We start from the raw sequence: 15,149 nt of genomic DNA, 5'->3' as shown, positions 1-15,149 counted from the left end.
AAAGCCGCCGGGCCAGGAAGCCGACCGCTCGCCTCAACCTATTGCTGACGTTAAGAATGATGTACGAGTGCATACAACTCCACTCCTCCATACGCCTCCTTGATATGGTGCCTAATTAATTAGTCACGTGGATAATTTTACCTTATTTAAGTATTTAGATATCGGTAATATCAAACTAGCAAATATTACAAATACGTAAGGAAAAGTAAAGTTTAACCTCTGTTTAACTAATTACGCACAACGCCATGAAGGCGTATGGGGGAGTGGATGTATAGACCCACATTTTTTTGACCTTGGCACTAGCTGGAGATGAGTGGTCAGCTTCACGCCCCTACCGCTTTACCCCCGGAGAAAGGCCCTCCCCCCGGAAGTTTTGTGGACCCCAGAACCTGTCTGGACTACACGGAGAAGAGAAGATTCTTGACCCTATCGGGACTCGAACTCCGACCCCTCGGTCCTCCAGCCCGTAGCCAGTCTCTGTACCGACTGAGCTATCCCGGCTCCTTACAGATACGTACACAATTTAAAGAGTAACGAGGAGTTCTAGGATATAACGCCATGTGAGCCTGGGTTTCGGAGGAAAAATAACCTCCACCCTCAAGGTTTGAAAAGTAACTGAAAGACGAAACATAGACAGAATTTCAGCGGACTACGTGGCGTTACGTCCCCGAAGATAGAGCTCTGAGAACCTCAAACCCTAGGTACAGATTAACGTTTGCACAATTTGTCCGCTGCACCTAGCACGTAACTTCCTGTTCTCAGTACCGGAAATGTTCGCGGTGTCGCCATGTTTTGTCATGTCCAACGTTAATGCATGAGGCTGAGAGCTGATCAGTCGTTGTAGTACGCCGAGTTTCGCAGCTGCAGCTGGGAGAAATGTAAACACATTCTGCGTCTCATTCGTAATACTGCGACGATTTCTTTGCAGGCCGCTGGCTCCTGCCTTGTTCCTCTTGTTCCTACAGAGCGTCTTGCATTTGGAGTCAAATGCGATGGCAGCCATATTCCTGCTCGTACCGCCGTCTGGATAGACAGCGCCTTGCTGCATGCCTGCGTGATAAAAAGGTAATCCTCACTCAACCTCAATTCAGGCCAAATGTGTTTGCCTAGGATCTGTTAAAGCAGTGGCTGTCTGCATGTAATGTTGAACGCCAGTGGAAACTAAGTTTGACACAAGGGGAAGCCGAATGTATTTGCTGGCTGCCTATGGAATAGGAGGTTAATGGCTAACATGATTTAATTAGTGATTACATCTGCTGATGTTTGTAGCCAGATTGAATAGGGAATGAACAGACTGAACATGCAGCACGCAGTACGAAGACAAAAACGTAAAAAAATAACACTCTCTGTGCTTAACTAATTAAGCACTGCGCCATGAAGGCGTGTGGGGGAGTGGATGTATAGACCCACATTTTCTTGGCCTCGGCAGCAGTTGCAGGTGAGTGGTCAGCTTCACGCCCCGGCCGCTTTACCTCCAGGGAAAGAGCTCCCAGTAGCCTTTGGAGGCTGGGTGAACCCCAGAGTCAGTCTGGACGACTTGGATAAGAGAAATTTCATGACCCTGCCGCGATTCGAAAATTCAACCCCTCGGACGCCCAGCCCGTAGCCAGTACGAAAACAAAAAACAAAACTGTTTTTAGATTACCTCAAGAGAAGGCAGCCTGTGGTTGTTTGTTTAGAAATATGCTAAACTAAGTTAGTAGATGAGACTTTCCTTGAAAAGCTGATAGTTACTCAGCTTATGAAGAAATATCCGCAGAATATTCAGTACACTATTCAGGATAAACGACCAGCGGAACAAAATCTGGATCACACGAATCTATCCCACAAAAACTGAACACCCTGTATAGAACAGTCGAATCTCATGCGTGAACTCACCCAAGCCCTGTTCTGCACCACTCGTGTCTAGCCCCCAAAACTGAACACCCTGTATAGAACAGTCGAATCTCATGCGTGAACTCACCCACGCCCTGTTCTGCACCACTCGTGTCTAGCCCCCAAAACTGAACACCCTGTATAGAACAGTCGAATCTCATGCGTGAACTCACCCACGCCCTGTTCNTAAAAAACCAGGATGTGGAAATTGTCCTTTGAATACAGATATCAATATGCATATACAAGATCAAAATCATATACATCAATCAATAAACATAAATAATAATGTAAGGTAAAAGAATCTAATAAAAATAAACATACATTAAGAATAACTTACTCACGTTATTAATCCCACTTGGCTTTAACAAGCCAAGGGATAATAAAACAAGTCAAATACATATACATACATGTGTGTTACAAGATACAAAACAAGACAAGCAAGACAGGATTAAGCCACATGCAATAATACCATAATTAAAATACAAAATTTATAATAGACTGACATAATATCAATCATAACTTTTAAAATACCACAAATTTAGGTAACAATCAACAAACCACAGACATATATGTACTCATCCACATAAATTACTACAAGGAAATGCTATCCTTCGATCTGCAACATTCAAAATATTCATCCAAAGTATAAAATGAATGAGAAATCAAGAAATCCTTCAAAGCAATTTTAAAATCTTTACAATTAGTGAACAACTGCTTTAGATATAAGGGTAAGCTATTAAACAATCTGATACCCATACAGTATGATCCCTTCAGGTATAGTGATAGATGAACTATAGGTTGATAAAAATTAAGATTAAAACAATGTCTTGTATTTCTACTATGTATATCAGTTGTAAACTGATATAAATTTATATTATCAACCACAAAGCATAATAAAGAGTAAATATACTGAGACTGAAGAGGAAGAATTTTCAATGCCACGAATAGCTGCCTACAAGAGTTCCTGTAACCAGTACCTGTGATTATTCTAAGTACTCTTTTCTGTACACGAAAAACACTTATAACACATGATGAATTACCCCAAAATACAATACCAAATTTCATGAGTGAATGAACAGTGAATCTCATTCGTGAACTCACTCACGCCCTGTTCTGCACCACTCGCGTCTAGCCCCCAAAACTGAACACCCTGTATAGAACAGTGAATCTCATTCGTGAACTCACTCACGCCCTGTTCTGCACCACTCGCGTCTAGCCCACAAACTTGGAACGTTATTCTGACGAAGTTCCGCACCCTCATATTCTAGTTCGTTAAGATCCAGTTTATTGTTACTCCCTACGTCTAAGCCTCTTTCTTTCAGATTTTGGAATTAACATTTTGTTCGCCTTTATCACCCCCTCCGACCCTTACAATGCCTGATATGTGCTCAATCCATTTCGTCCTTCAAGCCGAGGGTCGCGGGTTCGAATCCCGATGAGGTGGATATTTTAACTTGACCTGACCCTTCCAGCCGCACTATGGCCCTCTGGTCGACTCAGGCTTTAGCAGAAATTAGTACCAGGAATCTTCCTGAGTGTAAAGGGCGGCCGGCGAGTAAAGCTGACAATCTCACCGCCAGCTGTGAGCCGATTGTCTAGAAAATGTGGAAGCCTCGATGTCTCACAACCCTGTCGGCCTCCGCGGCCTGTTACAGGGATAGCTTTGCCTTTTTTATTTCCCATTGTTTTCCCCTCGATTGCATTGCGCTTGCGCAGTTGCTCGGTCTGGTGCAAACACAGTGTAGGTACAGGAAGAGACATTCTTTGTTCTTAGTACCTGGTTCAGCATCAGGCACAAAGACAAGTGAAGGCGGTTCTCATAGTTGCCTACTTCCGACCGCAGCGGCATGGGTTCAAGCCCAGGTCATTGGGATTTGTGGTGGACAAAGTGGAACTGGGGCCCATTCCACCCGGGGCCGGTGCAGTACGTAGAGGACAGCGAAACAGCTGGTCCAGTCTTGCAGACAGCCTTCCCGGCTAAGCTTCGATTCTGACGGGCGCACTTTCATATGTCGCTTAGTCACTTTGATACACAAAGCATCTGTGATGCCTCTAATCCGTGTTACTGTACGGGAGACTGGGCGCTTCCAGACACAAAGCAAACAAACGCGTCAGCGGCGACCTGTCAGCACTTCTTAGTGACGGCGGCAGGGGACACGAGCGGACTATGTCTTGCTGGCAATGGAGCCATCACGTGGTAAACATTTGTACCACCTACGTTTACCTGGATACCATTCAGATAAGAGATTTGTGTGGTTTCTATAATATTGTATGATATTTTTGGTGGGGCGCGGCTGAGTGCCCTAGCACTGGGGTCCCGAAGGCACAGATGTTACAGCCCCTGAAGGGGACTCCTTGTTCATGGGGGACGTGATGTATAGCTCCACCATTCTTTACCGCGGCACTAGATGGAGGTGAGTGGTCAGCTTCACGCCCCGGCCGCTTTGCCCCCGGGGGATGAGTCTCCGACACCCATGGACCCATGGACAATCTGGACAATGTTGAGTGGAGAAAAATCGCTTGCCCCTACCAGGAATCGAACCCCGGCCGTCCAGCCCCTAACCAGTCGGCATACCAACTGAGCTATCCCGGTTCCAGTCTGTGGTGTTACCACAAAACTACATTCTTGCTTTCCTAAGGACTGTGTTTCAGCCTTCGCTGCTACCACACGCCTCGCTTTCCCCTTCCGCACCAGCATTTGCCACGTGCTTCGGGTATTCCCCGTGGCACAGTTCCCACGCGGAAACTATCATCTATGTCAGGAACACCTTCTCATTACATGCCTACTGTTAATTTATTTTATTCTCTTCCGGTCGTAATATTTTTGTCTTGGCTTCCTCAAGGACGCTCTTTCTGCCTCATGCGAGAAAGTCGATACTGACCACACGCAGAGCTGTGTTCCGGCTCAAGGACAAATTATTGAAAACACGAGGGGGTAGCCACTCTACAGACGGCGTCGTAGCATCCCTTAAGACAAATCATTCAAAACACGAGAGGGGTAGCCACTCTGCAGACGGTGTCGTAGCATCTCTTAAGACAAATCATTCAAAAAACGAGGGGGGTAGCCACTACAGACGATGCCGTAGCATCCCTTAAGACAAATCATTCAAAACACGAGGGGGGTAGCCACTCTACAGACGGTGTCGTAGCATCCCTTAAGACAAATCATTCAAAACACGAGGGGGGTAGCCACTCTACAGACGGTGTCGTAGCATCCCTTAAGACAAATCATTCAAAACACGAGGGGGGTAGCCACTCTACAGACGGTGTCGTAGCATCCCTTAAGACAAATCATTCAAAACACGAGGGGGGTAGCCACTCTACAGACGGTGTCGTAGCATCCCTTAAGACAAATCATTCAAAACACGAGGGGGGTAGCCACTCTACAGACGGTGTCGTAGCATCCCTTAAGACAAATCATTCAAAACACGAGGGGGGTAGCCACTCTACAGACGGTGTCGTAGCATCCCTTAAGACAAATCATTCAAAACACGAGGGGGGTAGCCACTCTACAGACGGTGTCGTAGCATCCCTTAAGACAAATCATTCAAAACACGAGGGGGGTAGCCACTCTACAGACGGTGTCGTAGCATCCCTTAAGACAAATCATTCAAAACACGAGGGGGGTAGCCACTCTACAGACGGTGTCGTAGCATCCCTTAAGACAAATCATTCAAAACACGAGGGGGGTAGCCACTCTACAGACGGTGTCGTAGCATCCCTTAAGACAAATCATTCAAAACACGAGGGGGGTAGCCACTCTACAGACGGTGTCGTAGCATCCCTTAAGACAAATCATTCAAAACACGAGGGGGGTAGCCACTCTACAGACGGTGTCGTAGCATCCCTTAAGACAAATCATTCAAAACACGAGGGGGGTAGCCACTCTACAGACGGTGTCGTAGCATCCCTTAAGACAAATCATTCAAAACACGAGGGGGGTAGCCACTCTACAGACGGTGTCGTAGCATCCCTTAAGACAAATCATTCAAAACACGAGGGGGGTAGCCACTCTACAGACGGTGTCGTAGCATCCCTTAAGACAAATCATTAAAAAAAGAGGGGGGTAGCCACTACAGACGATGTCGTAGCATCCCTTAGTTTTATTTACAGAATGTAGACATGACACAGACAGGCAGTTACGCAACTGACTTTCATTCGTGAGTATGCCTACTTGAAACACTGGCAATCCACAATTGGACTCAAACAGGCAAAGGATTTATATCAGGGCCCTCTGTCAGAAGAGCGAAGGACCTGTTGAAATTAAACAGAGATCATTTAAGATGGGTGGTAGGTTTACCTACTGGACACTGCTACTTAAAAGTACACCTTTTCAAACTGGGACTGACACAGGACCCACCCTGTGAAAAGTGCCTACAAGCAGACGAGTCAGCCAGACATCCTGTGTGACCGTGAGGCCATAGCTTACTTAAGATTCGACACCTGGGTCAGTTCTTCATGGATCCAAGTGACTTTTATGACGCCCCCATAAATAAAGTCCTACCCCTACATTTCATTCGAAGTGTAGGATTAATGAAGGGTTAATCCAAAGGGGAAGCACCACAGATCAGCGAAGGTCGCAGTCAGAGGGCCGGATTTTATGGCCCACCCCTTACACACACACACACACACACACACACACATGCCTACTTGAATTTCAACATATCTGATAGGCCTAGCCGTGTACAGACCCTGACAAGATACATGCATTCATATTTCCTCTTGCTTCCTATGGAGCTCCTAATCACCCAGTCAGTCGGAGGGACTCCTTGGGCCGGGGATGACCCCGTTAGCACAGATTAAACGCAACCATCCGTGCCTCGAGTGGGATTCGAACCCACGACTCCAGTGTTTGAGCAGACGAAGACAGTTCGTGCCGTGACCGGTATGGCGAGATTAATAACCAAATAAGCAACATAAACCACTGGAACTGCTTAGAAAAGTCTGGAACAGACTAAGAAAGAACGGCTTGAAACCCTACAAACAAACACTCACCGAGAAAACGTTGAAGAGAGAAAGTTGTGTCAGTATGATAAATCAAGGACAGGTTCGGCGTCCAACACATGCCACAAGTACGTAACAATTTACCGTGATAATATTAAAGTTTTAATTATAACGAAGAGGCTCCTTAGCATCAGAATCTTTAAGAACTTAAATTTAAACAAGTACAAGTTGCACTAGAACAGCTTCAGCTACATCACAATTCTCACGAAAGTTTTGCCAAATGATTTATCTTATGTATACACATGGGGCAAGCTTGCAGACATTGAAGTGAAACAAAAGTGAAGCTATCCCTGTAACAGGCCGTGGAGGCCCATAGGGTTGTGAGACGTCGAGGTTCCCACATTGTCTAGACAGTCGGCTTACAGATGCCTGTGAATTTGTCAGTCTTACGCACCGGCAAGCGTAAGGATTAGGTCAATTGGAAATTCCAACGATATCGGGAATCGAATCCCTGCAGCCGTACTAAGGCCCTGAAGTCAGCTCAGACCCTAACAGAAAAGAGTACCAGGAATCTTCCTTGGGGGGTAAATGGCGGCCGGCGCTTAAGGCTGACAACATCAACACCGTCTGTGAGCCGAGTGCCTAGAACATGTGGGAGCCTCGACGTCTCACAACCCTATGGGCCTCCAGGCCTGTTACAGGGATAGCTTTACCTTCTTATTATGCAAGTAACGGATAGGCCTACGTCTTGCTCGGTCCTTGTAAGAAAGACAGGATGGGCAGTGCGAGTAGAAAAGAAGGCGCGATAGTTCGGTATGTATAGTGACTGTGTGTGTCTAGTTCAGCGTTACTTTTGCTCTTTCCCTGAGGATAAAGCGACCCAAGCCTGAAGGTAAGTACTCACCCCCATATAGAGTCGAGACGAGCAGTGCGTGTATCTTCACTTCCTCTCACTGAGTGGTGCTTGGGAACAGAGGTAATTTTACAAGGTCATTGCTAATGAAGACTGTAAGAAATTTGCATGTTAAAGATTATTTGAATTGTCTGAAACCTTTCTGATCTCATTTCGCATGTACAAACACAAGAAAAAATATGCAGATATTCTATGGTCATATCTGACAATGTGGAACAGGCGCCTCCTTGAGAAGCTGTTGGTTGCTTACCCGCTCCTACGGATCCCGAAAGTTCATACTTGTGTATATAAGAATCTGCAACTGGTCCCCTGTTCCGAGACACATGAATTCAGCCTCATACAATTTTAATATTATGCTCCCATCTGCACTTCCGCCTCCCTTTCAGATTTTCCTATCAAAACTTTATAAGCATTTAATCAGAAACTTGGTGTGGGCNGCTGCTGCTGCTACTTGGTTGCACTTAATCCGCCGTTTGCAGGAGTCGCGCGCTACGGCCGCCAGAAACCCCTCTCGTGGCGAATTGGCGCAAGCGTTGCCAGACAGAAACTGAAATTACAATGGTAACCAACCACATCCATCCTTTTCACGTGTTTCAGGAAACTGCAATTTAATTTCACAGATGTTCCCTGTGTCATGTGCTGTAACCGTTGTGTGTACATACATAACTCGGCCCTCGCCGCTTGTCAGGCAGAGGGCGAGATGGAAATCTCTGGGATACTTCCGTCCGTCTGAACTGAGATGAACAAGATGTACCTGCGCCTGTCATTGCAGATCGCTTTGTGTCACCCTGTCACAGCACGCACACGCACTCTCCCTGCTGCTCCAAGTGACCACTTTCTTTTCCTCCACTCCTTTCCAGTTAATCATTGTGGAGGGCAGTCGGTATCAGGGGTGTACAGCCAGCGCTGAGCTGGAGAGGCTGTCGCGGCTTCATCGTACTGCCATACCGCCATTTTGGGAGGTCGCGGGTTCAAGTCCCGATGAGGTCATTGCATTTTTAAATTGACCTAATCCTTCCAGCCGCACTATGGCCCTGGGGTCGACTCAACCTCTAACGGAAATGAGTACCAGGAATATTCTTGGAGCTAAAGGGCGCCCGGCGCGTGAGGCTGACAACCTCACCGCCATCTGTGAGCCGATTGTCTAGAAAATGTGTGAGCTTCGACGTCTCACAACCCTATGGGCCTCCACTGCCTGTTAGAGGGATAGTTTTACTTTTTACTGAGGAAAGTCACGAAAACTCTCAGCTATGATTGCCTGTGTGCCGGCCGTGATTCGAACCGAGCACCTCCAAAATACAAATCTAGACGAATCCGTTCCGTCAGAGATTCTTCACGATCCACGTGACGTGGACTGGAACAGGTTACATAGCTGTTCGTGAAAATGCGTGCAATGGGATCCGTTGTCTCGTAACTGTAACGAAAGTGTTCTGTCGTGTGGGGCCGTATACAAGGGCCGGTTCAATCCAGCTCACATCCTGACAACCTGTTTCTCTAAGATTAGTTTCATTGTTGTCCTGTCCACTTCCTAGTGTCACAAATAATTTTTGCGTGAACATTTTTACATAAATGGCTGTGTCTCTCCCGTCCGTCCCACGCCCGATGTAACCGCTTGGGAAACATGGAGTGAACGTGACAGACCGCGAGGCTCCTTTGTTTGGTCGGAACTCGTGTGTCTTGCCCTCCGCTATTGCCTGGACCCAGTGGCTTCTGTTTCCTTTTGCGCTACTTAGGAGCACGCGGTAGCGCAGTTGGTTGAGGCACTGTACTCCAAGTCGAAAGGTAGCCGGTTCGATTACCAATGTGGTCATTGCATTTTTGAATTGACCTAATCCTTCCAGCCGCATTGTGGCCCTGGGTTCGACTCAACCTCTAACAGAAAGGAGTCAGTAAACTTTTTGGGAGCAAAAGGCAGCCGGCGCGTAAGGCTGACAAGCTCACCGCCATCTGTGAGCCGATTGCCTCGGAAACGTGGAAACCTCGACGTCTCACAACGATATGGGCCTCCACGGACTGTTGCAGGGATAGGTTTACCGCCACTAAATTTGGTGAGAACCTGTCTGCTGGTTGGCAGAGACACAGATGGCGCAACAGTTTCCTAAACCTACTTAAACTTTACGTGTAAAGTTGGCTACAAGAACTGCTCAGTACATCTTGTCTGAGGTAGGATTAGTATTATCGTGTCATGAAAATCCTTATTGCCATAACGAATGCATTGAGATAAACCGATTTGTTTTCCGGAGGCCGACTAACATGTAATGTAATATTAAAGATGAGTGGATTGTACTTCATCCTGTTTCCGTGTAGCGTTGCTTTATGAAAGATATAAATTGTCTAATTAATCCCTTGCCTGAGGTTTGTAATGAGATCATCCTAGCGTTACCAAGAGACCGTATTAATCGATCAGAACCCCGAAGCCTCGCGTCCGTTGTCTCTACGGGAGAACGCGATAGCAGCGCTCCGGGTGACGTAGCAGCCAACTCGAGAACAAAACACCATTGTGTTATTGGCTTACCTCCGAGAGGAATTCGGTCGGCTCCATTGTTCAAAATCGCAACTGTTGTTCCAGGAAATGTGGAAATGATATTAAACATGCTTCGTCGATAGCGTGTGGCTCTCCTGCTCGTCCTAATTCGGACTCCCCGCGAGTGAAACTCAGTTTCTGAACTTGGTATTAAATTGTGTTATTTTATTCTCGATTTGTTCGAGAACGCTTTCGATATATCGTGTAGTGTAACTAACTAAATCAACTTCATGGAGCTGAGCCCTTCTTTAAGAAGCCTCCAGTTGTACATCTACTCAAGAAATTACCGTTATTTTATGGAACCCGATGGTTCAGTACCGTGTTCACAAGAGCCATCCACTGGTCCCTATTCTGAGCCAGATCAATCCCTTTCATACCACCCTATCCTATCTCTCTAATATACATTTTAATATTATCCAACTACCTACGTCTTGATCTAAGCTGTCCATGTAACAGGCCGTGGAGTACCATAGGATTGTGAGACATCGAAGCTCCCACATTTTCCAGACAGTCGGCTCACATATGGCGGTGAGGTAGTCAGCCTTACACGCCGACCGCACTTTATCCTCCAGGAAGATTTCTGGTACTCATTTCTGTTAGGTGAAGAGTCAATCACAGGGACATAGTGCGGCTGGAAGGATTAGGTAAATTGAAAAATCCAGTGAAATCATCGGGACTTGAAACCGCGACCTTCCGGCTTGTAATATAGTGCCTCAACCAAGTGCGCTACCGCCTGCCTCCCCGTCTTGGTCTAGCGTCCAATAACGGAACGCACATTGGGAAATGAATTGGAAAGTCTGTAGTTACTTTTATGCCGGCATTTTCCTTGAGTGACTGAGGAAAACCAAGGCATTCCTCAGTCGCCATAGCTTATATACGGGCCTAGAAATCACCGTTTCCAACAGTACCTTTATTATTGCATGCGTACCCGTTCCCGCGGGAAGAAATTTACCGAACCGTTGCCTAGAAACGGCTCTGCACGCTACAATATGCATGGAGCTTTGGTGGGAATGGTTACTGACAAGGGAAACCCTAAGTTCTTGCTTGCCACATTATCTCTTTGTTCTCAATGAATCTCACATGGATGGCCCTGGGATAAAACCGGGGCCTGCGGGGTAAAAATCTGGCGGCTAATCTCCTGAGGCATTGCATGACCTCTCTTTGGGAAGAAGAAAACACAGCATATGCATCCAGCGTGTTCATTCCTTCATTCAGACATGCGCAAGTGTATGGGTGCGTTTGTTGCAGTTGCTCTTCATTGGAGACTCCACGAACCGAGGCATGATGCACTACATCCTGGAGCAGCTGAACGGTTCGCTGTCTGCGTGCGACAAGACGCACCACATCCGCGTGTACTCCAGCCTCAACCAGGGCCACACCACTCTCAGCTTCGCATACTACCCACAGTTCTGGCTGGCAGCACCCGAGCGGCCCGTTTTCGACAAAACTCTGTACCAGCTGCTACTCAAGCAAGTATAGCATCACGACACAGTCACGCGCTGATAGGAGGGGACCCAACTGCCAGTAGTTGAAACAAACATGACCAGAATGTACGGAGATTAAAGTACGATCGTTAATCCCCTTTGTTCATTTTCCGCGGGTCTGGTCTTGGTGTCCTCTGCATATCAGCCATGGAAGCTAGCTTAAACCTAAATTTTGCCGGTGTAATCTTCGATTATGCCGTCGTGTCTTGTATTTCCGAAAGTGGGCATTGGAATTTCCTCCACTGGAGGCATAATCTGATGGCCGTTTGTGAGGAGAGGCTGAAGGTGAATTTGGTAATAAATCCTGCTGGCATCAGGTCGGTTCGGTTTTAAGGACGAATTTCACTCCTCGAACTGACGCTGGTGGCGGCAAGTCTGCACGGCCTCAAGATACAGATACAACCTGTCTCTTACTGCCGTGCTGGCTCTTAAGAGACCGCTACCTCCTGGTATGGGCACCTCTACAACTCTTTGGTGCGGCTTCAGGGCGACAACCAATTTCTCGTTCACATTGAGCCCATACAGCTCGAAAATATACACCGTACAGTTTGTTCCCACGTTGGCTTTAAAAGACATCTTAGTGGCCGGCTTCCCACCGCGGCGGCCCGGATTCGTACCCGAGTCAGGTCATATGGGATTTGTGGTGGACAAAGTGTAGCTGGGGTAGGTTTTCTCAGAGTACGTCGGTTTCTTCTGTTACCCACTGCTCCACACTCGCCATCCATCAGCCGGGGCTGGTACAGTAGGCCAGTTAGTGGCCGCAGTGCCCAGTGGGCTCAGTCCCACCCCACTCCTCCAGACGTCATTATCCTGTGGTTCAAGGCAACAAATGTTTGTCAGCACCGGCAGTGGTTCAGACGTTCGCCCTACCTCAGTAGCCGGGGCACTACCGGAGCTGGAGGGATGTTGCCACACTTGTCATGGGCGGCCATGTCAGGAGTTGCTTACCTTTTCTCCGCTTTGGGCCCAAGTAGACGCAAGGGAACGCAGGCAATAACGAGCCAAGTTCAGAAGCGTGTAATGCCGTGTAGCCTGGTGCAAGTTTAAAGACATCATCCTCCATCATCAGGGTCGAGGAGTAAGCTGTTGAAGAAAGTAACAAGGAAACAATTCTGGCTTCTGCTTACATGCAATGCTTAAACCTCGATTCTGTAGATGGAGAGAATACATCCCTCCGAAACGGCGAAATACTTGTGCCAGACTACACGACATCACTCGCGTATGAACTTCTCTTCTGTTACCTCACGTTTACTGAGTCCTGTAGATGGCTGTCTCCCTTGGATTCAATCGCCCGGGACTTTAATCTGATGTCAAGTTTAAAAATACGCTAAGCCATACCTCCATTTCCCCATATACACCTTTTTTTTTTCACAGCTCGGTCGGTATAGCGACTGGCTACAGGCTGAACGGCTGAGGGGTGGCAGTTAGAGTCCCTTTAGGGGCAAGATTTCCTTTTCTCCGCGTCGTCCTCACCTCTCTGGGACGCCCCACACCAATAGGCCCGTAAGTGTCCTGCAGTACCTAGCATCTGATCATGAGTCCCAGATGAGACTCGGGACTTTCTGACCGTCAGTCGCAATGTGACCTTGACTCTGAGCCGATTTCTCAGCTGGCCACCTGCTTTCACGCTGGTATCTTGCTCGGCTAATTCAACCCTGAAGTTGGAGGCAACATGTTCCTCCGAAATGTCGGTTGTCTTTCAACGGACTACACGGCGTTATATCGCTCTTCATAAGCACCGGTGTGGTCCTACACAATTGTTGCTGTGTGGCCGGATTATGTTGAAACGCAATGAACACGCATTAACGGAGGTGAAACGCGCTCTGGCGTGGCTAGCAGCCACTGGTCGCTCCAGGCCGCATGGATGTCCTGGGGCCAGGCAACGTGTCCGACTGTGATACCGGCGAAATTTGGGGCGGAAGGTGTACAGCCAATGTTCCTTGCTCAGGGTGAGCCGAACAATCTGCCTCGATTTTCCATTTTCCGTTTTACTTTCAGCAGGTACACCCTCCAGCCGTATCAACCTGGGTCTTCCTACCTTCCTTGATTTAGTTCTTACAGTGTGAGGTTGTTAGCCTCACGCCCAACCCCAACCGGGAGGAGCAGGGTGTCCCTTGACCTGTCCGACCCTACCAGTAGCTACGCTACCGCCGGTATAGCTCCCAGGAGCAATGAGCCCCCACCTTCGGAGGGGTACAGCAAATTCTACTATACCCCATGCTCCTACACCAGCTCGGCTAATTGCAACTTAGCAAAGGGAGTTAATGCAGTTTGTTTTCTGGTTGGTTGGTTTGTCTGTGGGTCTTTGGGTGGGCAGGGGATTCAGTCTCTCGGTCGGTGGATCGGTCGGTACAGCAGTCACCTTCAGTTAAGCTAACTTTATATACGGAATGCTAAGCAGTTCAATATTTGCTTCTGTTGGGGGCGCTCTGTGCGAGATATCTGTGCAGTGCAGTACTATCTTCGTGTAAATATTCTTGATGTTGGCTTCGAATTCAAAGTCTCAATAATGAACCACTAAGCGAAATTGCCAAAAAATTATCAAAATAATTACACATTATGAATCATTCACTGACTCTATTTTTACATCTAAAGAAATGTATAATAGTTCAAGGATTAATCGATAATTACAAACACAGAATAAACTCAGTAGAGCTGATATATATATAGACATAGCATATGTGCGTGCGTGCGCATCGTATGTCGTAACATATTTTTCTTTGCGACGTAATACGGAATCTTAACTCAGAAAGTATATACTGGCAAGAAACTGATATTGAATAACTAATCGATTAAAAGTGACAGTGCTGCAAGATACATTTCCCACGAGATAAATGGAGCGAGGGGCTCTTGTTTCTTCTTTTCTATGAAGCTGTCATTGTCTTGACTCTTTGGCGTCGAGTTGCACTTTGACTGATGAATGACTGAACTGGACAGCGTTTCGAAAGTAGCGGCAGTACCCTCAAGGGATTCACGAAAGCTTCAGTCAGAAAAACGGGGCCCTGGCTGAGGTTCGAAGGCAGCACCTCAGCTGGCCTGCTCGGTGAAACTCAGCATTAACTCCCTTCTGCTCTTTCTTACAGCAACGAGAATAGTAGTGCCGGTCAGTACTCTCTGCCTGTCCGTACATGCTTATGTCGCTTTGTGTTGCACCTTCTGCATCAGTTCTGTGCTACAGTGTGGGGAGTGGAGGCATGGATCCACGTTATCTTAAACTCGGCACTACTTGGATGTGAATGGTCAGCTTCACATCACTGCCCCTGTACCCCCTCTACCCACTTGACAGGAGGCTCTGTGGGCCCCAGAGCCGGGTCTGGATGTCATGGAGAAGAGAAAAATTTCGCCTCTACTGGGACTCGAACTTCGACCTCTCTTCTGTTCAGCCCGTAGCCAGCCACTATACCGACTG

At 47.4% G+C, this 15,149-nt stretch overlaps 1 protein-coding gene across 1 annotated transcript in view; it reads left to right on the top strand.

Moving 5' to 3' along the window:
* The window catches only part of LOC111867318 (cadherin-like and PC-esterase domain-containing protein 1), a 92,702-nt gene that overhangs the window by 52,925 nt on the left and 24,628 nt on the right, over positions 1-15,149 (top strand). Inside the window, exons 14-15 of the mRNA XM_023857062.2 lie at positions 929-1,065; positions 11,505-11,725. Coding sequence (XP_023712830.1) covers positions 929-1,065; positions 11,505-11,725 — 358 coding nt within the window. The remainder of the gene's footprint in view (positions 1-928; positions 1,066-11,504; positions 11,726-15,149) is intronic.

Source organism: Cryptotermes secundus, unplaced genomic scaffold, assembly GCF_002891405.2.
Source record: "Cryptotermes secundus unplaced genomic scaffold, Csec_1.0 scaffold1964, whole genome shotgun sequence".
In the NCBI taxonomy this organism is placed as follows: Eukaryota; Metazoa; Arthropoda; class Insecta; order Blattodea; family Kalotermitidae; genus Cryptotermes; species Cryptotermes secundus.
Note: the sequence above shows the minus strand (reverse complement) of the source record. Positions and strands in the feature narration are given on the sequence as shown.